At 38.7% G+C, this 25,882-nt stretch overlaps 1 protein-coding gene across 1 annotated transcript; it reads right to left on the bottom strand.

Annotated features, from left to right (window-relative positions):
* Positions 1–541: 541 nt before the first annotated feature.
* On the bottom strand, positions 542–25,871 carry LOC106649940 (probable G-protein coupled receptor Mth-like 1). The gene is made up of 7 exons (XM_014367670.2): positions 25,336–25,871; positions 23,802–24,110; positions 21,829–22,064; positions 10,236–10,314; positions 3,122–3,306; positions 1,969–2,107; positions 542–1,068 (listed from the first exon to the last, which is right to left on the bottom strand). Exons 1-7 carry the CDS (start codon positions 25,869–25,871, stop codon positions 738–740), a joined length of 1,815 nt encoding a protein of 604 aa, XP_014223156.1. The 3' UTR covers positions 542–737.
* Between the last annotated feature and the right edge of the window lie 11 nt (positions 25,872–25,882).

Genomic DNA, 25,882 nt, shown 5'->3' with positions numbered 1-25,882 from the left:
TTACTTAAATTATTATTTCGAAAATTGACATTTTCAAGAACATTTTTCTCTTGTAGTTGTTTTGTCTCATAGTTTGAGTATCATTTAAGATGCGCATTTAAGAATGCATAAGATTCGATAAATCTTTCAAGTTTTACAAATAAAAAGAAAATACTAACGTCATATTATACAAAATTTATGTACAGTTATAATACTAATGTAAATACTATTATCAAACAATTAAAATTACAAAGCTAATTTTCGGTCAAATTTGAGTCTCCATATATATACAATCGATTATAATCATTAATGTTTTAAAAAGATTTAACATCTTGCAGGCAATATAATGCAATATGATCCCTTGCATTTTGGGTCGAGAAATCCAAGATTGCTCTCGTTCAAAAAATTTCGATTAAAGCCATAATTTTTTCAGGGGTACATATTCACAATATATGAACTTTACTTGACTATAAATGTTTTACTTACAAGAATTTCACAATTAAATGATAAAACAGTAGCAAGTATAAGAACATAGTAATTTTCCCTGCCATTAATCCTAACTGAATAAATGCATTTCATTTACCCGATTCAATTTATAAAAAAATAACTTAATTATTCTTTCAATGAGTTTACAAAAATGAAAAAGGCATTCTCTCATGAAAACCGAGATCGATTATCGCAATGAATCCGTCTATTTTCTTTTCGAAAATTTAAAAGCGGAGTTCAGGTGCGATCAACAATTCTCGGTGCTCGTGTCCTCAGCAAATCGTTTCCAATGGTACGGCTTTGGTGCTTGGATTCTGAGTAATACTATCTCCTATGCTGGGCATCCCATGACTCGTCGTGCTATGACCATTACCCTGTAAATTGGTATTGGTCCTGGGATTGCGAAACCAGCGCTTGGCTGTCGCTCGAACTTGTGGCTGGCAGCCAACGACGACGAAGATGAGGACGCCCTGAGCAGCGTTGCACAAGTCGGTTACGTACCAAAGGGCCTCTGGACCACCTGCCATCCACGAAATTACGTCAAATATCCACGGCACTCCCATGACGATGACAAGCTTTAGGCATACTTTGCCTAGGGCCGCTCTGCAACGTAATGATTACCCGAACTTCGATTAGTTTGGCAGTTTAATGAATGCATGAGGCATAATTCATGATGTAAAATTGGAAACTGTCAAAAGTTTTGTAAAGTCTATAATAGACTTGTCTTACAGTATAAGAAGATCGATAGTCTATTTGATAAACAAACTTTAACATCCTAAACAAATTATCTTCATAAATTTGAAGAGTACTTTTTTTAATTTGTATCATTTCATTTTATTACTTGCAATTCCGGTATCATATTATTCGAAAAGTTTTAAAAAAATTTTATTGTTCACGCAGTCAAAATCTTTCATTGACTCTGTAATCGAAAATAAAGCCAGTGTCAAGAAGCCAGTGTCGCAGAGTGCGTATATATGCGTCCCATCGTAAATTCAAGCGCGTGTCGTGAAAAGATTAATTCGCGTCAATGACCGAGGATAAAAATGACTTGAAATTAAACTCCACGATTACAAATTTTATTTGTTAATACAAGTTGAGCGTAAAAGTTCACTCAGTTTTTACATTTTGAAAATAGAACAACGATAAATATTCTGAAGAGCGCCAGCCAACTTACGTGAGAAAGAAAGAATCCACCATGCTCAAAGAATAATTAATCAAATGCGAGAAAATTGCTTGACAAATGAAAATTTTCTCTGCTCGTAATATAAAAATATGGAAGGCTGGTGCATCTTGTATATGTAAACGAGTGAATGACATTCAAAAGTATGATCGTGAAATAAAAATAATCAAAGATGAATGAAATTCCCAGGATATTAAAGTATTTTATTTTTAATAGCGTATTTTTGTGAATCTATCAATTTCGCATTGATTAAAAAACTTAAAACAAATCTCAAAGAATTAGCGACTATCTATTTAAAAGGTTTAAAAGGTTTCTGAACTTACCGCTCGGTAGTACTCTTAACGATTTCTCCTTTCCAAAGGCCACAGGTTAATTCGCGAGCCGTTGCGGCAAAAAATAGAAGATTGATGAGCAAAAGTAAACCAATAGGTCCAAAAAAGTAAGCCAGAATCTCCGCATTGCCTGAAAAAGTAAAAAAATTTATGATTTTAACACGTCTATATTAAAGTAGGTCAGAAAAGAGAGCAAAAAGAAGATCTCCACTAACTATCTCTGTACTTGAGAAGCAAGAAGATAGTTCTATGAAACCCCGAAAGAAAAGCGACTCATTTCATAAACAAATTAAGAAATGCTAAATCTCTCAGACTTTTTTCGTACGCCCTCCATCCGCAAACCATTAAAAAAAAACAAACAAAAGACAAAAGAGGCAAAATAAAATTACGCAGTTAACAGGCTCATTAGTTGGTTTTATGGATGATGTTCACAATAAACATGGTCAAAATACAGGGTGCACCAAAAGTATTGGAGTCCCTGAAAATATCACAGAGTAAGCTAAAAAGAAAAATCAAAAATCCTCTAAGTGTATTTTTGGACGAAGAAATTGGTGATATTGAATTTGGCCTTGAATTTGATTGAGATTTACTATGCGTAGAAAAGAACCAACCGATAAAAAACGATAAAAATCCAATGTTTTTCCCTTTTTTTTGTATGTTCGTATATTAAAATAAAATTTCTGAATGCTGATAGGCTTCTATAGCATACTTGACATTTAAACTACTATACTATAAAGCAACTTTTTACCATTTACTGATGAATAAAAAATGCTGAAATTAAACACTTGGTTATATAATGGGGTTTTTTCTCAAAATTACGATTTTGCTCTGGTGACACGAATGAGAATTTTTTTTTCAGATTTTCAACTACTGAGAGTATAGTTTTTCATAATACACTAACAATGTATAATGTCCTCTGCAAAAAAAATCGAACTCAAAAATTAAGAGACGCCTGAATGGTATCCATTCAGCATTAACTTTCATTTACGCTTTGCATTAGAGTATACTATCGCTTTATAATTGCATGATAATACCTACAACATTGAGATTATAATAAACCATTATTTTAAATATAAGTAAAGTTTGTTTCGAAATATTAGTTTATTTCTCAGAATAAAATTTTTATTTACAATAACAAATTTACCGTAAAACCAGCACTGCTTCTCTCCAAAACCTGGGCGTAGAAAATTGTATTCTGGTGAAATAGGCAAATGATCAAGTACAGCCGCTAGTCCAGCGACAACAAGTGGCCCTCCCCAAGCATAAGCACCGTAGAATTTCAGACGTAGCATTTCTTGTCCTTTTTCAAGACTCGCTGGTCGTAGATCTCTGGAAAAGAAAATTCCTGTGAGAAACTTTTCAATATCACATTTATCAAGCAGTAGAATTAGGATCTAAAAAAATAAATACAAAAAAACGTGGAGTTTTCTATTATTTTAGAAAAAAACGTTTTATCATTCATTTGTCGCACAACATTAAAGGCTAATTAAAGTTAGAAAAAATGTCAGTAAAAGATTAATAAATTTTTTTTGCAAATGAAAATTCATATAAAAATGAGTCAAGCTAATGCAGAAAAAATTTTCCAGGACACTATAAAAATGAAATTGCTGAGGTGATTCTAACTTGACTCGAGCGCTCTCTTCTACGTAGGACTAAGAATAGCGAATAGTTCTCGTTTAACGTCTCGCTGAAGTATCTCGGAAAAAACGTCACGTGCCACAAACACTAAAAGGCTTTGTAAAAAGTATCCCTGCGAGTATGTATCGCTAACCTCGACACATACGCACAATTAGCTTCGGCAAATGGAAAATTCCAGGTCGATCACTTTGGCATTCGGAGCAGCGTATAAGATGCTGTATAAGCTCAATTTCTCTCTCTCTCTCTCTCTCTCTCTCTCTCTCTTTCTCCCACAACGTGACACATTTACCTTTTTACGAACTACCTCATAATTACAGAGGTGTTTTTTATTCAAAGAAATGCATTTTCTTCAACGCATTTAATCCGATCTCGCATAATTTTTTTTCAATTAAAATTCAATCTAATGAATTTGTATTCCAAATATACAGGAACTCGGCTGCTTTGTCACGCACAGGGTACAAGATGTTTACCAATGGGCTGCATTGGGAGAGCTCGTTAGTGCCGTATGTATATATTAACTTATACGGGTTACATATACGTATATAATCATGAGAATGATCTGCGTTCACGTCATTGATTGACTACCTGATGAATGAGTGAGTCAATATTATCGGTGCGCTATGGCAAATTCTGATTAAATGACGACTGTGCACACACGTAATGTGCAATCAACGAAGTGTAGTAAGAGACATTTTTTTAATTATATTTTTCTTGTAGAGATTTTTTGACAACATAATTAGAAGAACAAATGTTTTACCATTTTGAATAGTCGCTTCTTTGAAGTAATAAAAAATTAAAAATAAAACAGGACAATAGCTAACTAATTTACGGACTGTTTGCATGAACCGAACAGAGAAAATGCTTCAAAAACAAAAGGTCACTCTTCGCAATGGGTGATAACGTGCGTGAAACAATATTTCGAATTTAGTTGGAGGAATTCTCACTATCGTTTCCTCGTAACTTTGCTCATAAAATCCGCACTATGCGCGCACGCCAAAACGAAGTTAAAGTTCATGCAATTCATGCAAAGATCCTTTCTCTCTTTTACGGAATTCAATCGTCGCTAGTTTATGAATGAAGTTTTCGAGCAATTTTGATAAAACTTTCAAAGAAATATGTGTCACCACCTCGTCTAGTCGGATATTTTATACTCGTTCAAGAAGATTTTTTTCGAAATTTCGTGTAGATTAAGGATTTGCCTTCAAATGAATGGAAATGGCAAAAGTTAAGGCATTGAAGATTATTTATTGAAGGAAAAAACATAGCTTCAAATGTAAATATTGGAAGTCTGCAAGCTGGATGTAGAACATTTTTTTCCAGCACGTAAGTTGCGAGCAAAAAATTAAAAAAACAATGTGTAAAAAAATTGTATGAGAGCATAATACAAAAGTCGATCAGCGAGTACTACTACAAGCAGGGCAAAGCTGTTCTGGCCTAATCGAGTTAACTTTTAACGGGACACATGCCAACGATGATCGAGAGCAGAAAGAAACAAACGAACGCATTCTCGCTCTGTGCAGAGTAAAAATACAGTCGAGTATCGATTGTTGATTTACAGCGGAACTCTACATATGCTAGCTCAGTTGCCGTACGCAGGTATGTATGCAGCTATTTCACGCGTACTTTTTCCGTACGTGTGCGCTCGACACATAATATGCAATACGAATACGAACAAGCGTCTGAACTTTTGTGGAGACGCAATGTTCTACTCTTGTCAAGATCGCGAGGAAAGAAGGTATAGGTGTACTCGTGCAATGACAAAAAACGTCACGCTTAGATGAGAATTGCGCGCACACAGCGCAGCGATGCGGACTGAATAGCGGAAAAAAACAACGATGATGAGAAGAAAGTCAAGGTTTGTGAGTTCATTGACAGAACAGCAGTAGTGTCACGCAGTATGTTGGTATGCAAACTGCCTTTAATTTTAGATGAAAAAATAGAGAAAAGAAGAGGGAGTGAGAGTAAAAAAGGGAGAGAGAGAGAGAAGTGGCACGTGTTTGAAAAAAAAGAGTATATTGTTCAAAGGCCCCCAAGAGGAAATGTCGATTTTCAGCTGGTGGCAATTGACGCTCGCTCAGCAGCGGCCCGACAGAGATCCCTTTCAGAGGCGGTAATTAAACGACATCCCTCGGCTCGCGATGCTGCGCACAGCCATAGATGCGCGTAACGCACCCCGTTAATTTGCCATCGTCGTCGGCGGCGGTGGCACGACGTAACGGCAAAGCGACGTCGTCGTCGTCGTTTCTCATGCGCAGCGTTTTCAAAGGCACCTCCTCGCACCTTCCTAGGCAACAATAGCGACAAAGGATTTCTGATACATAAAGAGAGACAAGAGTATATCGTATCAGTGGCGTTACAGCGTCGTACTCTCTTAGACTTCGTTTGTAATGGCGAAAATTCAAGTAGGAAATCAAATTTCCAAACTGAATAAAGTCTCTAAAGAGAATATAGTCAAGGTAAATTACACATGCATAGCCTAGTGTTATCGAATTAGTCTGTAGGCAAGTTAGAAATAATCAAAATGTTCATACTGGCAGGGAGTCGGTGAAAGTATAATATTTGAAATATAGTTGCCATCCTAATTGTTCACAACTCAAATGGTACCAAGTTGGCAAAGCCTTTTGCTATAACTGCGACGTACAGAAGCCATACGTACAGAAGTTGTGCGAGTAAAGAAACTGACCCCTTTTCATGTGAAAAGAAAAAAAATCGCTGGAAATAAAAAGCAACTCTTTCTCTGACATTCTCATTCAGATGCAAAGATGGCTTTTATAAGTAGAGAAAGAATGAGAGAGAGAGAGAGAGGAGGAGAGAAACTTTCTATGCAGCCGCGAAGAATATAAATCCCGGCCTTCGATTCCTAGCAGCGGTGCGTAGATATGAATGGTGGCCGTACCGCCCGGCGCTATACAACCCTCCAGGCTAAATTCTCCAAGCTCGTTGCCAGACGTTATATATAGCTAGGCGCGCACCTATTGAGCGATTCTATAGAATATATGGTTCAATCAAAGCTAAAACTAAGACGACCGTCAGCGGCTAAGATAGAGAGCCGAGATGCTTTAATAATCCCGCAATGTTTGTTGTGTCTGTACACCGAGAACTGCTGCTGTTGCAACCTTTGATGCGTGCTAAGATGTCTTGTACACGAGTTTACGAAGATGGTATTTGTACGATGTATAAACACGAGGACCGGTTTATTTGGATGGCCCTACACACATTTTTGATTACAAATGCTTGGTTAATCGTAGACGATTGTCTCATTTGGAAGCTTTGATATAAAGCGAATCGTCAAAATATGTATTTATATGGACTGTATTCGTAGAAATGTATTTGTTTTCAAAATATTCACAAAGAAAGTTTTACAAAGGTACATATGATGAGCAATCGTAGGAATCATAGCAAAACAAAGCAGTTACTAAATATTATTTATTTTGTTTTTGTGGAGTACATGATCAAATTATTTTGATTTTTTAATGATAGCAATGCGTCAACACTAACATTCGAAATAAATCATCAAACAATTTATAAACTAAAATCCATACAACATTTTACCTTCATAGCTGTTACGTAAGAATATGATGGTAGATTTCGAAAATTTGTTTTGCAAATCCCATACAAAATGTTAGCTTCAATATTTTTTAAACGAATAATTGACGAAACTTCAATTTACGATTATGCTTTGAAAGTGACGAAATAATCGAAGAAGCAAGCTCATAAAAGTTACTATAAAAGTATTTCGCCTTCACAAAAACCGATCTTTTCATTTTATTCCATGGAAATCACAAAGTGTTTTATGGTCCAAGTATATCTTTACATCAAATTTCATCATGGTCAGGCTGTTTGACTAGAGGCCATGCATAAAGGGTCAAACTCATTAATGCAAACTACTGGAGAAAATCAGCGCTAACGTAACCCAGTTTGAAATTCAATTTATCGCATGAAATTGTCAAGTCAATCATTCAAGAAGCTGCTCTGGTGGAATTCATAAATCTACTGCTCTTCGTATAGAGAAACACTTTTAAATTGGAAAGCAAATTGAATAGTAAATTTTTTGGAATTAAATCGAGACTGAAGCTAGCTTGCGAAGGATCGTTAAAAATCAAGACGCACATCCAGTCGCGTACAGCTTTTACGATACCGCAGCGGGTGCAGTACGCAACTCTAACTAGACGATGAACTTATTCTTCAAATTTTCTTTACACTCGTATACACGCACATAACGATGGAAATTCCTGAAAATGTCCAAAGCCACGGATGAGAGCGAGTCGCGCATTGTCACAGATCGATCGAGGCGCATCGATAGAGCGATTACTCGCAGCTCGCTCGAGACGCGAGTTGGTCGCAACACTTACAAACGATCCCTCGTCGCAGCATGTAAAAGGCGCATCGCCAGAAGCGCGTCTCAAATAGCTATGCACGGCTAGGCTCTGTACACGCATAATGTACGCGTGTACTCGAGATAAGAATTTTCATGCTGCTGCAGCGAACGCGCGTCTATAGGATATGATGGGGCGCGCGAGCATAACATTGATCGATTATACAGGAACTCTGGTTTTATAGATGCTCATGATATCGAGGTGCAGATTACGAAGATAAGCGTATAGGCTCGAACCTCGCGCGTCGGTACAATTGCGAGTCTTATGTAACAGTGCAATGTACTCTTCTAGTCTCTCTCTCTCTCTCTCTCTCGTTCTCAAACCGGTTGGTATTTGCCAGCGTACACAAGCATCGTGATTTTTTTCACGACGAAAAACTACTGTTGCTGGCTTTATGCGAGCGGAGAGATCACTCGTCTATCATCGCGCATAGTGCGTTATGCTGCATATACGCGCGGATATGCTCAGCATGTATACGAAGCTGGTATTAATACTATACACTCATACAGACAACTAGAGACTCGGTGCGTATGTATGCTGGTCGTTAAACGTTTTCTTTCGCCGTGGCAATGTACGCTTTGCTGAGCCATATACACCATATGAAAAAGCCAAGCGCGTTCGTGTTGTAGCGAGGTGCAAAAAATGTATAATAATCTAGCGCGCGCGCCAGATGCGAGATGGGCACTGCGCATATATACGAGCGCGCATCAGCCTGGCCTCTATGTATAAGCAATTATACCATCGACGTGTTTGTGTATATGTCGCTCATCTCTCCTTCTCTCTCTCTCTCTCTTTCTGTGGCCAACGATGATCGCGCGAGCACAAAAAGCTCGCGCTTGTGTGTGCGTAGTTCATACGCGGCCAACACTGCCTGCGTGTATTTCTCGCACGTCGATGCGAGCTTTTCCCGCGGGTACATATCGATTGAGAAAAACTTGGTTGTTATTCCGCGTGCGCGAATAATTGAAATTTGTAATGGGACTAATGCTTTTTAATTGAAGGCGACGCGACGCGCTACATAAAAGCTATTCTCGCAAGTTATACAAGATTGAGAAGAAAAAAAAGGAGTAAGCGGTGGCCGTATACTTTTATACGGAGTGGCTTGTACATCGCGCCGTTTATCGGAACGAGCGCAATCTTTTATCCGCCTATCCGTGCAGCATCTGCAAGAGGGAAAGAGAGAGAGAGAGAGAGACGATAACGGCGAGCGAACGTGTAAGATGACGTTGACCATGAACTTTAGAATAAGATAGCGTAAGTATACACGAGACTGCCTTGTACAGTCGACGTGCAAGTGAGAAAGCGAGAGAGGAAGAGGAGAGGGAGAGAGAAAGGATAACTGGTCATTAGCGGTAATTATACACGTATGACATCGATAAGAAAAAATTCCATCGAACTATTTCTCGCAACTGCAGTATAACAGATAAGCTGAGCGAGACGACCGTTACAGTTTCTCGTCGACGACTCATCTGCCTCGTGTATTATACATACTCATTTCTTTCGTTCTTTCTTTTTGCTTGCTTCGTAAGAGCTAAATCACTCCGTGCTTACGTTATAGAGTACTGAGAAAATTCGCGGTTAGAATAAACTTGAACGTATAATTTTAGGTCGAATTAAAATTTTTATTGCAAAAGTGTCTCAAGGTTCACCAAAATTATGCGAATAAAAATTAAGCGTCAATCGTGGCTGAAATTACGCTCCCACGTAGTGGCCCATCTCTCACGCGTCATGATCTAATCATAGAAATCGGAGGCCGGTAGTAGATTTCGTAAATAACTCATCAAAATAATTCATCCACTCGAGGAATTTTATAAGGCGCATTGTTATGAAATTATGATAAATATCGCACAGCTCTGTGGTCAATATGAAAAAATTTTCGATTTCACGATTGTGTACCGATGCCATAAACTTTGCTAATAAAAGCACTATAAAATGGAGGAATTCATCGGGATATTAATAAATAAACGAATCGCTAAACCACGGGTATAGATATTCAACCGGTTGTATTTTTACCAATATACTGTAGAGGAGTTTTGTTCAACTTTCACCGTACCGACCGTCTGATCCCGATCAAGAGCACTGCGGCTTTTATTATTATCAAGTCCACAAGGTCATTGCGTTTTGTTCTCGTTTTACTGTAATACCAAATCAGGAAATGCAGTAGAGCTCGATATAGCAATGCTAATGTGAAGCAAAGAAGTCCAAACGACAATTTTAAGCGACGTTGATAAATTAGTGACTTACCTAAATGTCCACCAAATGTTGAAGCACATCGTGTTCAGCCAGAAAAACGTTGCCAAGAAAAAGAAGTGAGCCATGATTGCTGCAACAGAGAATATTTAACCTTACAGTTTTTTTAAAATTGACTGATAAATTCGAATTTTTAGGTTGTCGAATTTTAATAAAATTATGATAAGTCGTCACCGTGAAATATTAAAATTTTTTCGCAATTACGTTTATAATTCGTCCGCACGAAATTTGCTTGCATATCTTTTTGATAAAATATCAGCATTCAACAGAATTTAATCTAATGCCCATAACGCGCAAAATGTGTTTGGAATTATGAGGCGCTCGAAATTCTCATTTAAAATTTTGAATTGCTTATGTGTGCCGCTGTTGTGCACAAGTGGATAACATGCACTGGTTCGAGTAAAATACTCGAAATATACACAATTATTACACGATGCACACGCACGCGGCCAAATAATTGTATAAATGCGGTATGTGAATTATTTGTAATTTCAACGCACTCGAACGCATCATCGAAAGCAAATGTACGCGCGAAAATAATTCTATGGCCGCATGAAGCTTTACGATCTCTCGAATGGTACTGTTAGCTCGTTGTATGGGGCTTCACATAATCGATCCTCATGACCCTTTTGCGTAACGGCGCTGAGTAAGGGTTGTTATGTATTACATGTACGAGTGAGAGTACTCTCTTCTACAGCACGCTGCCAATTACGTTCTTCTGTCTCACCTTAGCGATATATGCATTATATTTTAAGTTTAAATCTGTTTCGACGCGTGCATATAAGCCTGCAAGTTGAAGCATAACGATTGATACTTGCCATCAGGTACACATAGTTCGGATTTCGTTTTGACGTTCGACTGGCTGGACAATATTGTTATTACCGAATTATTCGATATGCACAGATGTGGAAAATCACGAAATTCGCAATTATCAAAGGTACGGCAGATTATTGCGCTGCGGCGCGACAAATTTTCATTAATTATAAACGTAAAAGCCAAGTGTGTGTATGATACGATACAGGGGCGACTTTTTTATGGCTGCATCGGTGCCCGGAGGAAGCTCCGAAAATCGAAAGGGGAGTATCCCACGCGGACACTGCTGTCTTCAGCAGCTGTGGCTTAAATATGTATACGCAGGACTTTACCGAGAGGGTTAGAGAAATTAGATATCCCGTATATACCGCACGACTGAAATTAACGCCTCGTATACTGCGTCTATGCAACTTTTGCTATTTTTGCCCCTGTCGCGTTCATATATATATACGCATTCTCATGAGTGCTATTAAAGTGCTTTATTGCTTTCACAGAGATGAGGATATCTCATCATAAAGTTTCTTTCTCTCGCGGCATATTAAAAATATTTTCAAGCCTTACGGTGATAACTTTTACATTTTCTAGCATCTCGGGAACTTTTGGACACAAAGACATTTTCAGATTGCACGGACCATATTATCTATTTTAAACTTTTCTATTTTTACCGCTGGAAGTAAAATACGACCAATAAACAATGTCATAATAAAGTAATATAAAAAATGCTTTAGAAATATTCTCGATCATTGTTTACTCGATTTTCGATTTTATTTTGCTTTTTCAATTCGTCGACTATTAAAAAAACCTTAAACAAGAGAGACACAGATAGCATATTTTTCGTAAATGTATATAAAATTTATTTTTTGAAATACCTCTGAAAATTATAGACATTATTTGCGTCTAATTTCACTTAAACTGTCGGATAAATATGAGCCTCCCAAATTACTCATATAAAGACAAATTTTAGTCTCACATATTCAATCAAACTATTGAGGAGGTCAGATTTTCAAGTGACATCGCCGTAACGTAATCTGTGAACTCGTGAAACTGCTCTCTCACTCAGCAAAGAGCTGCATGATATTGACAAAAACAGCAGTTGTGCTGCTGAAGCGCGCACGGCACCAAGCATATTACACGCGCGACATATGAGTCAGAGATCAGAGATTTTTCGTGGATTTTGATGCTGCGGAGATGACTCTCTCGCGCGCGCTCGTGAACATAATACGAAATTTTAAACGCAGCCGATACATCTCATGGCTGTATAATATTCGGAAATGAAATGCAAAAGGGCGTGGTATGTATGTACGCAGTAACGTCTGCGAAACTCATGGGATTAAAATTAAGTTCAAGATTGACAAGTATGAATAATTCAGTAACTCGATGTATTATACGCACGTCCGCGCACGTTCGAGAACAAAATACAAGCCGCAATTGATTTTTCCGTGCATAAACGGAAGCTTTGACGAGTAGAACCTCATCCAATATAACAGCAGCACGCTCGTATCAGACACAAAAATTATTAAGAATTTTGAAATTTTAATGTAAAAATTCATGTAAAACGACTCCCTCAATTTTGTCAATATGCTATTGAGTTATGTAAATGCCGTTCGCCTTTGATGTTCAATTGACATTTTGTACGAGTTGAGAGTACAAAAATCAAAACAGTATCGATCCCAACTCCAATTGCTCGTAGAAAACTGATCCACAGCTGACAAAGTTACACTATACATGTTGGTTTGGTTGCTTCGGCACAATTTTCGATCGCGACATAACAAATAGTTTTCATTTTTTGTCCGACCAGGGCATCGTTTAATTGCAACACGCTCGCTGTTTGCTCAGTTGTCAAGGATCGAACGGCAGACAGAGTCATCGTTAGAAAAAAAACAAGTTATGAACAAAAAACTGTTTTATTTCATGCTTGTATACACGTTTGTTTGCGTATGTTGTATACTGTGTGTCTGTGTGGGTTGCGGGTTTGGTCTACACGCATTAGAAAGCTCTCAGCGGAAGTAGATGAAGGAGTAGAGGAGCAACAAAAGCATCTACAGAACGAAATAAAATTGCATCCAACGCGCACACATATATATGGATGACTCTCTGTGAAATAGAATGACCAAAAATAATAGTTTACTGATACCATGAAAAACTTGATGATTTTGTTGCCATACATCACTTTCATCACTTTTTTTTTAAGCCAAAAGTTGACATTTTTCCAAAATTTAAATTTTCTTTTATATAAAAAAATCACTCGGTCAATCCACTTCTTACTATAGAGAGAAACACAAAAGGCAAAATCCAATAAAGTTCAGACATTAATCTCAAATAATTCTCAGAGCTTCCTTCGAATATCGGTGAACATCTCGTAAATTTTTCTAATGAGTCACAAAAAATCGAATATTGATAAAATATCCCTTTTTCGACGTTCTTCCCTGCACCAAGCTAGGCAATATTTTTTTTAATATTCGTAACAAACATAAAATTAGAAAAAATGCTAATTTCCCGCTATCAAAAGGCCTCTTAAAATGGATGACGTATGGTCCCAAAAACACACCAAAATGTTGGGACATATTTAACACCAGCAAAAAGTTTTTCATGGCAGTAGAAAAAACATTTTGTTTTATTCGATTTCATATAGATTTGGCTGTATACACCTACGCACAACGGGTTACTCGTGGCGTGACGATAAAAAGAAGGGAGAAAAAAAAGCGCGAATGATACACGAAGAAAAAAGTTAGCAGCCGGGCTACATGACTCGCAATAAAAACATCCCGTAAAAACGAGCATGATACAACTACATACAGCGCGCGCTTTCCATACACATGCGGATGTTTTATTTTACCAGCTCGTAGTTGTTTCTTCTCTACCCCCTTTTTTATTTGTTAAAGAATTTTGTCTGGCAATTTTCCTTTCGAATTCAAATCCGAAAAAGTTTATTACATTTAACAAAAAGTAGTTTAAGCTCTGTGGTCAAGCTATTGCGATAAAATGTTGATGTATGCGCACTAGTTAGAGTGCCGAGAGCAGAGTCAAGTCAAATAGTGATAAAACAAGCAAATTTGAAGTATCTGTTCACAAATGCCGTTATATATATATTATACGTACGTTTTTCAGATGCTTGTATAGTCGTATTCAGCAAACTTGAATAATGTTGAATTTGGTGAAGCGATTTGACCCATGGAGAAAATACATTTTACACTTTCGGGCTTCTTTGTCACAATATTTGTTTTGAATTTTGAACAATTACGTGAGATAGAACGAAACGAAATAGGATTAGACAACGATGTGCCCTACATACGAAGCAATTTTCGACACAAAGGATCTTAAGGATAGCTCAGATGGATGAGAGTGTGCAACTATGTGTGTGTTATTCAATGTATTTCAAGTATTTCAAGTATTATTACTTGAAATTTATCAAGGAAAGAGACATAAGTTTCAATGCGAACAAATTGTAGCAATAATTCATTATTAATAATCTCATTAGAACTAACTTGGGCATAAATAAATTTTAAAAAATGATAAAACGAATTTAGCATTAATATACGGATTGAAAACTACAAAATCATGCATTTGTATTACAATTGTACAATTAATGGCATCTCTGAAATTTGAGCATGCCAAAAATAAGCCAAGTTAAGAACGTATTTAACAGAAACTGTACACATCCGATTTATGTTTGAATTATTCACGTTCTAAAATACCGTAGAAAAATAAACGCAGTTAAGTGCAAAGATGTATCAATATATAATCAACGTGCAGTATATTTGAATTAAAGATTTTCGGTCATTTCGAATCGATTGATCATTAAATGAGATCTGATCAACTGGTTCAAAGCAAATATCCTGCTACTGATAAGCTTTACGACAAAATTGCCCTACAAGAAAAAGTTTCATACATGTCAAGTTCAAGTTAACAATAGAAGGCCAAAAACCAAGCGAATTTTACCTCAGTCGTTTAATTGCTCAAGTCTGAGCGCATTTAACCACATCGGAAAACGCAACGTGACGGTTTCGGTAACCGCTACTATCTCCAAAATTCGATTTTTCTACTCCAAGCCTGATAAACCGCGAATCAATCCTAAATTCTCTTTTTTCGTATTACGTTTTGATTAATTGAGTGTAAGGATTTACAGACTGAATTAATCACTCGATGTTAGAAACACCAGACGGTATAATGGGGTGGGTTTTTTTTTGAGAACAAAAGTGCAGAAGATTTAAGGTTTATAATCCAATGCGAAACTTTTCTCTGACGAAATGCCAATATTTTTTGAACTTTAGCTGGCATCTTCTGTGACACATTTTTCAGTTTCAATACATAAAAAAGCTGAAAAATGCACAAGGAAACGTATCCATGGCAAAAGGTGATAAAGTATTTGCTCGCCCTCGTTGGAGCCAACAAAACGTCGATTGCATATAATTTTCCCAGTGGCAGAGAAATTCAGATTACAAAAACGCACGTTGGATCTGGTGCCAAAATAAAAACGATGTTTTTACCCTCTGGCTACATATATTTTTTTCTCTCTCTCTCTAGAAAAAAGCACACTAGAGTAACGAGTACGAGTTAGCTTTTTGTTACTTTGTTACTGTATTGCAAAAAAAGTAAAATCGAAACAAGAGCTAGAGAAGAATATTTTCAAAAATTGAAATAAACTGCCAAAATTTGCATGCCTGTTGTATAAGATATGGCTGCATGTATGTGCTTCGGCAGCAGAGCAAAAAGTAGGATGAACTGGCAAATATTCTCTCTTTGTGTGTATTTGTGTCTTACAGTGGCAAGCCATCATTTCATCCTGTATACCCTTCTTTCTTTTTACTTTTCTTGTTTATATATGATCAATACCCTGTGAAATAGAATGACCCAATTTTTTTGTGTTGTCACGAAAAACAATCAGTTTTTTGTCAGCTTTGACCATAATAATATGCATAAATAAAAAGATACCGCATTACAAAAAATTTAAATGCACGTGATTAGTAATTGGAATGAGAAAATGATATATAAAATTAAAGACAAATGTCAAAATTTCTAAGATTTCAATTGTAAAATTAAAACAATTTTGTTTTTCATCGTAATGCTATGCTAAATTTCTCAGTTGATTACGGCTGCTATTTGGAAATTAATTTGTTTTTTACCATTTTTCAAAGGTGAAATAAATTTAATTTACAATTCAGTATAAAAGCAAATCTACTTCTGCAATAGATATTTAACTATCATAGATCTTTTTTGACAAGCACGCACACAATAAGATATGGTGTAGATATTCGTGTTTCATGAAAACGAAAACGTACTTACATGAAATTATCTAGTCTTAATTTAAAATCTGTAAGTTTATAATTGCATTTCTTTCTCTTATTAAAGTGATGAGTATTCGACGATTTTTCATTGCTTTATTTAGGTTTATCCAATGGACCACATGAAAAGACAAAAAAAGAGAGGGCGCATTCTATCCACACGTGTTTAAAAATAAACTTCTCTGGAAAGAACGATCTCCTTTTTTCTTGCTCTCTCTTTCTCTCTTCCTTTCTCTTGAAAGTTATATATGTGGCGCCTTTAAAGCACTGTGCGAAAAGTTGCATGACGAAAACTTATTCCGGCGCGAGCTGGCGCGCAAGAGTTTGCAACTAAAAAATCGTATGGGCGATGTTTCACCAGGCAGACCAAGTTGGCTAAGGAGAAGAAAAAAACTATATGTATATACGTGCAAAGGCGATAGAAAACGACTTTTGCGGATGGAGGTAGCGTCTGAGAGGAAGCTTACCTAATGCCTCATACTCTTCTTATTGCCCTAAATGACCGATTCTCTACAAAATCGAATTTATATCGATATTATAAAATTTTAATCGATATTGATAATATGGAAAAAATCAAAGAGTATTGAAAAACATGAAAATAACTTTGAAAAATAACAAAAATAGCAAAATTAAAAAAATCAGCTTGTTTTCTGGTTTTTGATTGAGCTAGTAATTTTGAACACATTTTTTCTGAAAGTTTAGAACATTTTCAGTGGGTAAGTGGAGATTTAATGTTAAGTCACACTACGGCGAATATCGTTCAGTACCTTCTTACCCAAATCGAAATGGTTTAATCTTTCTATTAAATTTTAAATTAAAACTTTTACTTTTATCTCGCACCATACTAATGCATAGTATAAGTCTTTGTTCTCTCGAACACCCACCGTATATCCGGATGTTGAAATTGAAGAGGCTGAACGTATATTATATTTCAAGGCAGATATAGTATAATAGTTGCAGCTCATTCAAGGCACATAGTGAGATATTTTACATCGTGCAGGTCCTGCGTGTGAATTTTAAAATGTTTCCAGAGTAATCCCGTATAACATGGCCAGCCACTTGCAATGGTATTTACTTTCAAAAGATTCGCTCGTTTACTTTGCTTTTGTTTCTCTCGTTATAACGAAGAAGAACAAGGATTTTTTGTTTTAGCTGGTCGTGGTAAATTTGTAGCAGAGATGAATAATTTTATACGGACTGATTGTAGAGTAAACAATGTTTCTTTAGTTCAAATATTGTTGTGTCCAATTAAAAGATAATAATTTTTTTATTATAAATCTAAATTCATTTTTTGTTCATAGCATTTGAACAATACCGAACTAAAATTCAATAACATGAAAAATGTACCACTTTTTTGTGAAAGAATCGATAAAGTAAAACCCAGAAACGATTGCTTACTTTTTCCAAGCTTTTACCGTCCGAGAGATGTAAGCCAATAATACGAGATTGAGTACACTGCACTAACATTTTTTACCCTTCAGAAGCTGATAGAGGAGTATATACAGCAATAGTCAAATTGAATTATGGCAGCTCTCTAAGCTGAAATTTAATCTTATATTGTTAAAGCCGTTCAAATTGTTTGTGTAGACCAGAGTAATATTTTCATTATTTTGGGTTTTGTATCGAACAAAATTGTCAGCATCGATAATTATCATCATTTGAAAGCAGCTAAGTTCAATTTGGGCCTATTAATGTAATAAATCGAAGAGAACGCGACAAGTCGGTAGTCCGAGTGATAGGCAATCGAGAAAACAAACGTGCCGTACGTCACGAATTCAACGGCGTAACTGACGGTGTCGCTGCTACTGTTGCTGTCGTATAAAAGCTCAAAGTCCGAGGCCCTAGATTGTTACCAGTGTTCATATACGCAGAGTATCCGTATATCTCGTAAATAAATACATGCGGCGGTGCGATTAAGACACTGCAAGCTGTTACGCAGGCTGGAAATAACGATAAAGCGACGTTGGTAAACATAGTTGTGTACTAGAAGAGAGCGAGACTGTATAATAATAGGATATCGATGCTCCATTTAACTCCTCCTGCAAGTTCGGAGCTTTTAATGGGCAAACTATCGATTTGTTGTGCCCACCTTAAAAACGTCGTGGCAGTTGCATACGTATATTCGGCATTGCGCTCGATTCGCTAAAAGGCTATGCAGATGTTAAATGTTCAGCTTCGCACCGTAGTTGGCGTCAAATGTCGCGCGGACTTGTTCCGTGTCAGCGTCATCGATCGATAATTTCAAGCTCTCGTCGACGTTTATTCACAATTCATCGCTTGTCGCATTATTTCAGCTATAGCAACGAGCTCGCGTCAGGATCAGAAAGAAAAAAAATATAATTGATGGAGTTGAAAAAAAAAGCTGAAATATAATCGAGCGCGAGAAATTCCATCAAGTACCTGTCAATGTATAGTTATATATACGGGAGTATAACTGGGAGTAAAATAACTTGACTACAATATATATAGTAGTGCCAAATACCATTCACTGAGCTGCTCCACGAGGACACGTATGTAATTGCAATTAGAGTCTCTAATTAAAGGTAATTCACACACAGCAGTAGCAGCAGCAACAGCAGCAGCAGCAGCGGCGGCTTGACGACTTGGCCTCGTCGCGCGGATAGAGGTTCTCACAGCTTCGAATATACGGGATAAAGGGTAGATAATTCGAGAGCTTGACGTTCGCGTTGTTTCTGCTCACGAATCAGCAGCAATAGTATAGTAGAAGTAGTAGCAGCAGCAGCATCAGCAGTAGCGGTGGCGAGTATTCATACGTTCGTGTACATATACGGACAGAACGAAGTCGAGAGAAGTTTGAATGTCTGGGCAAATACATACATCTCGCCATGTACGCAAGTCTATAGATGTATAGGTCTCGGGACACCTTCTCGCTTCTCCTAGTCTCTGGCTACAACTGCACGCACACGTGTGCCATCGATATATATGCTCTTCCGATGTATACGCGTGCACACGCGGTGTTTGTGCAGCTACAGAGAGAAATGATATAGAGAAGCTGGGGGGGAGAGAGAGCAGATGTATAGTATAGCTTGCGCAGTCGGAGTCGCTGCGTACGGCACGCACACACGTGTGTTCAACAGCCAAAGTGCCTATACGTATCTGACGCGCAGTTGCTCTCTCGGCGTATATACAGCATACGCATAGGTATGGTGTACATGTAGGTACTCGACGGCAGAGAGATGCGAGGGTGAACTCGAGCATGAACGCAACAGCAGTTCGATAAGGCAATACGACAAACAGGACCTAGCATAAATGCCGTAGAGCAACGCCGGGTGCGCGCGGAAAATATTTATGCACTAGACGACGACCAAGACGACTTTGGAGCGAGCGTGAAATTCGGCACGTGTGTAGGAGGCAGTTCGTCGTATAATAAGCCGGCCATTAGCCGTGTATAAACGACCTCGTTAAATCAAAACAATGCGCGCGGCTACCACAAATCGGCTCGGATACATGCACACAATTCACACGCATAACGCTTCGAAGCGTTAACGGCGAGTGCATAGCGCGACTGCGCCGGAATTTCGAGCAACCATGATTACTTCGATATTTGTCTTTGCCCATTGGTATTCGATCATAGATCACATCAGCTCGTGTGTAAGAGTGTGTATAGAGGAACGTATCACGTATATAAAGCTGCGCGTAATAATCACGTCGTTCGCACGACCTGTGTACCGCGTACACGTATACCACGTTTTGTTATTTATCTCTGCCCCTTCCTCTACCACTGCGGCTTCGGATTAATCTCGACGCGTTTTGGCAGCTGAAGATTTATGGACTGGGTGTATGCGTGCGTGTGCGCGTACATTTCCACCGTGGATGTATGCGCACTAAAAGCTGCGTCGCGCTCAATAATATAAAGGAAAACAAAAAAATCCCCAGGCGGATGCATTGTGCAGTGTGAGTAACCTCGACGCGAAGACCAACGGCTGCGAGGACTAAAAAATACCGGATAAACTTTTGAACGGGAATTCACGTTGTAAATAGTACACCGCGGATCTGTATCCCGCGTGTCGTACGTGTATCGTTGCAGTCCTATGATCAGCTTTGGATAGAATAACGATTCCCGAAACAGCCTTTAGCTGCGTACAACAATTGGACACTTGCTAAACTGATGTCTGTGCTTTGATACGTGTTTCGTTCCTTCGATTCACTTTTTCTTGCGCTTCGCGTTATATATAGCTGTACCTATTTACACGATGTTTCCACATTCCTTACTTACATATACCAAAGTATATATCACGAGAATTTTTCTGGAGTCTTTCTCATACTGCCCGTTACTTTCCAAAAAATATAATCAAGATGACACTTGAATAAGAAAATAAAAAAAAGAACGAGACGCAGCGGCGTGATAAGTACATCTCTTGATTTCTTTCATCGAGTTTACACGAGTGAAAGAGACGCAGGGAAAAAACGAAAAAAAAACGACCGCTGCAGCGAGCGGCATATATGGGTAGGCGTCTCCACTCGGTCTTGCTCGAATAAACAAGAGAGCTGCAGAGAGCAAGATAATATATGGAGAGCGAGGGTCAATGACATATAATACTTTCGGTTTCACGCATTATATACGTATTATGTGCTTCCTTGTGTCTTAAAAATCCCACACAAGGCTACATACATCCGTGCATACGAGCTTAAAATGCACATTCCTTTGGTTTCAACCAGTGATAAGTACTATCGCGAGCATGTTGAGGCTTTTTTAAGTGAAAACCGTGAAATATTTGATCGATTTCCGCTCTCGACGCACTCAACGCCGATAATGGCAGTTCGGTCGAGTTTGAATTTTTTTCAATTAGGAGTTTGCTTACATTTGGAATGGGTTTTCCCTTAATTATACACGTTACCTCACTTACGTATCATCTAATCAAAAGAGAAGGAGAGAGAGGAGGTTGTGTTACGTAAAATGATAAAACTTGTCAATTGTATATTGAGATACTTTTGCAGTAGTGTAATGCGAGAGAAATGTATTACTCATTTTCGTGAAAATGCTCCATCAGCTTAGTCTTATAATTGTAATAACCATACAATAGAAAGCCTACGCAATTAAAACTTTTTCGACATTCGTTGTCAAAGTTTTTAGCCGACATGTGAAATAAGTTTCGTTAAATGAGTGGCGAATAGTGCAGAGCAACTATATATACAGCCTGTATCGTCGAGCATACAAGAAGGACTTGGCTGAAAAAAATGCAATAAGCACGTGAGCTCATAACGGACGCTTGGCAAGAGATGTATAAAGGGTAGGAAAGAGCCTCTATGCGCACTCCCTTCACACGAGACGGGGCTTATACGAATCTCTCTCTCTCTCTCATGCCCTATGCATGCAATAAGACCATGTGACGTTTAGTTTTTATTTTGTTTTTTCGCACCATTTCCCGGAGTAGTGCACAGAACTTTGCTTTTTATTTTATTGCTTTTCAGTTTCAAGAGTTGCAAGTATAGTTGAGTCACAAAAAAAAAAGAAGAAGTGAAAAATTTACCCAGAGCACGGCAGAACTCGCCCTGAAGTGACGTTCCGCCCAACTGAATGATGGCCATGGTAATGTCGCCGAGCATGAGGCAGGTAACGTGGTACGTTTGGCATCGCCAGTGCAGTAGGTGATGCGAGCTCGGCAGCAGCCATCCACTTGCCAGAGTCGCTGCTAGAAATACTGCACTAATGATGAAGCCGACCGGATATAGAGTGAATCTTATGTCTCGTACTGCGACTCCCATTCTGTAAGAGCATGTGTAATTTTTATTTACTTTTTTTTCGTTAGGTTTCAAAGCGTCAAATACATGTTTGACAAACTTGACATTTTGTAACTTTCTATTGAAGTTGACACATAGGAAACATAAAAATTTTTAAAAAACAAATGGAATGATTAGGAAACATGTTGTTACGCATTGTCATATTGTAAATGATTATAAATCGATGGTTCTTGTATTTTTTACCACGTTTTTGAGGACAAAAAGAGACGAAACTTGGCGTTCATTTGATGGTGTGCCCGTACGTTAAAAAAATGTCCAAGTAAATACGTCATTCGTTACGCTCACAATCCAACATAAGCTCCGGTTCTAAACATGTCATTATTTATATTATGAATTACGTCAGATGAAACCAGTTTGATTCTTTATATACCGTGAGTTTTTCACGAGCACAGGATTCTTTGGCTATGTCCGGCTTCGCCTTCGTACGTAAGTACACCGTGTACACATTTTGTATATCTATATGAATGAAGCGACTGGCGCGCGGAATTCGGGTCAGAGAAAGTTTCTTGGGGATATATAGACTGCGTCGAGAGAGCAGGCGTACGCGCGTCTGCAAGCGGCGAAAGCGATATTTTTCAAACAAACGCGCCAGCCTCGCGCATATATATAATGCATGCGCGTTAGAGCCTGCTCCTCTCTGCACAAGTTTTAATTTTCCCAGCTTGACGTCAATAGGACACGCGCACGCGATTTCTCCGCGCTGATCTGCGCTCTGTAAGATCATTTCGTGGACTGAATTTTAGAGCAATGATTCGAATCGCGAGCGCTGACCATGAGGCTTGGAATGCAGATACTTATGTTAGTTACTTGTTTCTAATGGTGATTGTACCTTTAGCATCAATTCGAACTATTTCAAATTTATTACGATGATGATCGTACAATTTGTAAGAGTACGATTTCTTTTATAGATAATTTAATTAATAGAATATTCAAGAACTCTCGTTAATTGCTGTGAAGAATCATTTTTAAAATAAATATTCAAGTTTTTAATTAAAGTTTTTTTCGTTCGCGAAAATGCGCATTGTTATACAAAATTTAATTAACGCAACAAGTAAATGTATTAATGAAAATATGAAAAGGAACTGGTTATTTACATGAATTAATATTTAACAGGAAAAAAATAACGTTACGGAATAAAAGTAACCGAACTTTTGCTGAACCGATGGACTTTGTCTCGACTAAAACCTTCACGACGAGATTCTCTTTGTCACGGCTTTATTAATTTACTTTGTTTCTTATGCAGCATTACAGTAAGAAAATCCGTTTTCATAAAAATTAATTAGCAAGCGATTGTGAGCACTAAGCCGACAGAATAAAAAGTCATAAGGCAGCTGGGGGTACTTTTGAAAAGAGGATCATCAACTGCAGCAAGTACCTGTCATCCAAAATTCATATAATCGGGAAAAGTTGGCGGCAAGCGTTTCGCCAGCCACAAGTTGGGACTCGCGCGCGATGTGCCCCCCGCTGAAAATTAATAATTCAAAGTTGCGCGCGTGCGAGCGGTATATATGCGGACTATGGCAATGAAAGTTTGATCGCTTATCCGCTCGGCCGGCGCGTGTGCGGCACGGCAAAAGATCGCAATGTTTGGACTCTCTCTCTCGACTTTTTGGACATGTATTTTTGCAAAGTTGCTTGGCAAACTTCCGAAACGAGAGGCGAACGATTTTATGTGCGTTTTCTGTGCGAATACACCGCTTACCTTTCAGCCGCGTGCTCCGAGCAAGCGAACACTTTGACCGGCAACAGATGCTCGCTGTCCACAGCTTGAACGCTCTCGATGCAGAACTCCTCGGCCGGCACCAACTTGTGTTTGACTTGGAGACTGCCATCCGCCTGGAGCTCGGACGCGTACAGCTCGTCGATCAGGGTGTAATCGTTGGGGCATTTGGTCGGGAAGCCGCCGACCATCTCGACGATCGCCGCCATTTTTCGGTTGTTTTCGTTGCTGCCTACGAGCAGGGTCTGCTCGGTGATTATCGACGTTTTCCCATCGTGGAAGCAGGACTGCCTGAAAATCGCAGACATCAAAATAAGCAAACGGCTTCGTCGTACTTTCCACTCCGACTTTTCAATTTATTGTTATTGCGGCTTGAGATATGAGTTTTTCGCTTTTAATTGGCGTCGCACGCCCGCGCATTCATTCGTCGCGGCAAATAGCAAAAATATTTGTTTGAAAATAAACAATGATTTCAGCACGGCATAGCCGCTAATTTTGGCCGGCAGTGCGGCGATCCGCAACTTGATAAAGTAAAGCGACGATTTTTTCAAGGTTAAAAATATTAGCGGTGGGGAAGAATTCAGTACTATTTCTGTATCGCGTGAATAGCACTGTCATAAACTTGCATTTAATTTAAAATCGATTTCAACATTTATTCGCTATTGAAAATTCTGATTTTTACACATCCGTAGGTTTGGCTAATGTTTATTATTGATCGGATTGTGCAAAAAACATTTATAAAATCGTTAAAAAGCATAATAACTTCGGAACTTGACATTTTCGTTAAGTTGTGTTCCTCGTTCAGTTATTAATATTATATGTCATCCGCGCAGTTCTACAAAAATTGAGCGAAATCTTCAGAATATAAGTTTAGAAAAAAATAGTTATTGTATGCTCCTTAAAACTCATTGATGCATCGATAATAAAAAGTTCGAAGATGGGACAATTCAAAAATATGTTTTGACCAAAGTTCGACGAGAATGTGCTAAAGCCAAGTGAGATAAAAAAACTGAAAATAAACGTAAAAGACAAATAACTGTTGATTTATGAATTTTTTAACCCTTCCAGGTTCAATTAAAAAGTGCCGTATAAATTTGGCAAAGATTACAAGAATTAGTGATGCATTAGTCCTTTTACCGCAGTTTTTAATTCGACACATATCGGTTGATTCATAATTTTAAATAAAAACACGATGGAGATTAAAAGTCATCACTTGCGAAAATCCACAAACAGATCGTCTGACATAAATAAGGGATTTGTTTGGCGAAAGCCACAATATGAAGCGGCGACAGCGAAGAGCCAAGCGAACGTTCTCATACGCGAACTCGTCCCCGGAGTATTTAAACTCATTAGTATAAGCTGCGGAAACTTAATTGTTTGCAGCATTGCGGGCCAGGCGCTCGCGTGCGTAAGTTAAGGAGCTGAAACACCTGTCACTCGACGCGCCGTCCCAAATTGCAGGATGTATAATAACAGCCAAGACGACTCGGCAGTTCCATCGCGATTCTCGACTCACCTCTCGACGTCGTAAATGGCGTTCTCGCCGCAGCACTTCCTTATTTTGGGCCGCATGGTGGCAGCTGCCTGGAGGCTCTCGTTCTTTCTCGGCATGCAGGCCAGCAGAGTTCTCGAGCCCAGGCAGTATTCGTCGGGCGCTAGGCTCGTCTCGCTACCCACTTCGACGTAGACGTTGCCGGACGACAGCAGCACGAAGGGATTGAATTTGTTGCGCGGAATGAAGCGCAACTGCTGGGTCGGCCGGCAGACGGGCCTCGTGTTCTCGAGGAATCGCCAGGAGATCGGGGGCTGGGGCAAGAAGTTGCCGATCTCCGGCGAGTAGACCTCGGGATTGAAGGGCTCGGGGCTGGGCACGCATCGCGGCAGGCCGTCCGCGAGCTTGCCCGGATCCTCGAGGTCCTCTTGGAGGCGACAGCAGCGGCGTATCTCGAGCGGCTTGTCGCTCGCCGCGTCGGAGTCGTTGACCTCGACGGCGCGACCGCAGCTCGCTAAAAGCTGCGCCAGCACGAGCAGCAGGATCGTCGTCCACGCCATGGTTCTCATTC

Source organism: Trichogramma pretiosum, unplaced genomic scaffold (genome assembly GCF_000599845.2).
Source record: "Trichogramma pretiosum strain Unisexual culture from Peru unplaced genomic scaffold, Tpre_2.0 scaffold97, whole genome shotgun sequence".
Taxonomy (NCBI): Eukaryota; Metazoa; Arthropoda; class Insecta; order Hymenoptera; family Trichogrammatidae; genus Trichogramma; species Trichogramma pretiosum.
Note: the sequence above shows the minus strand (reverse complement) of the source record. Positions and strands in the feature narration are given on the sequence as shown.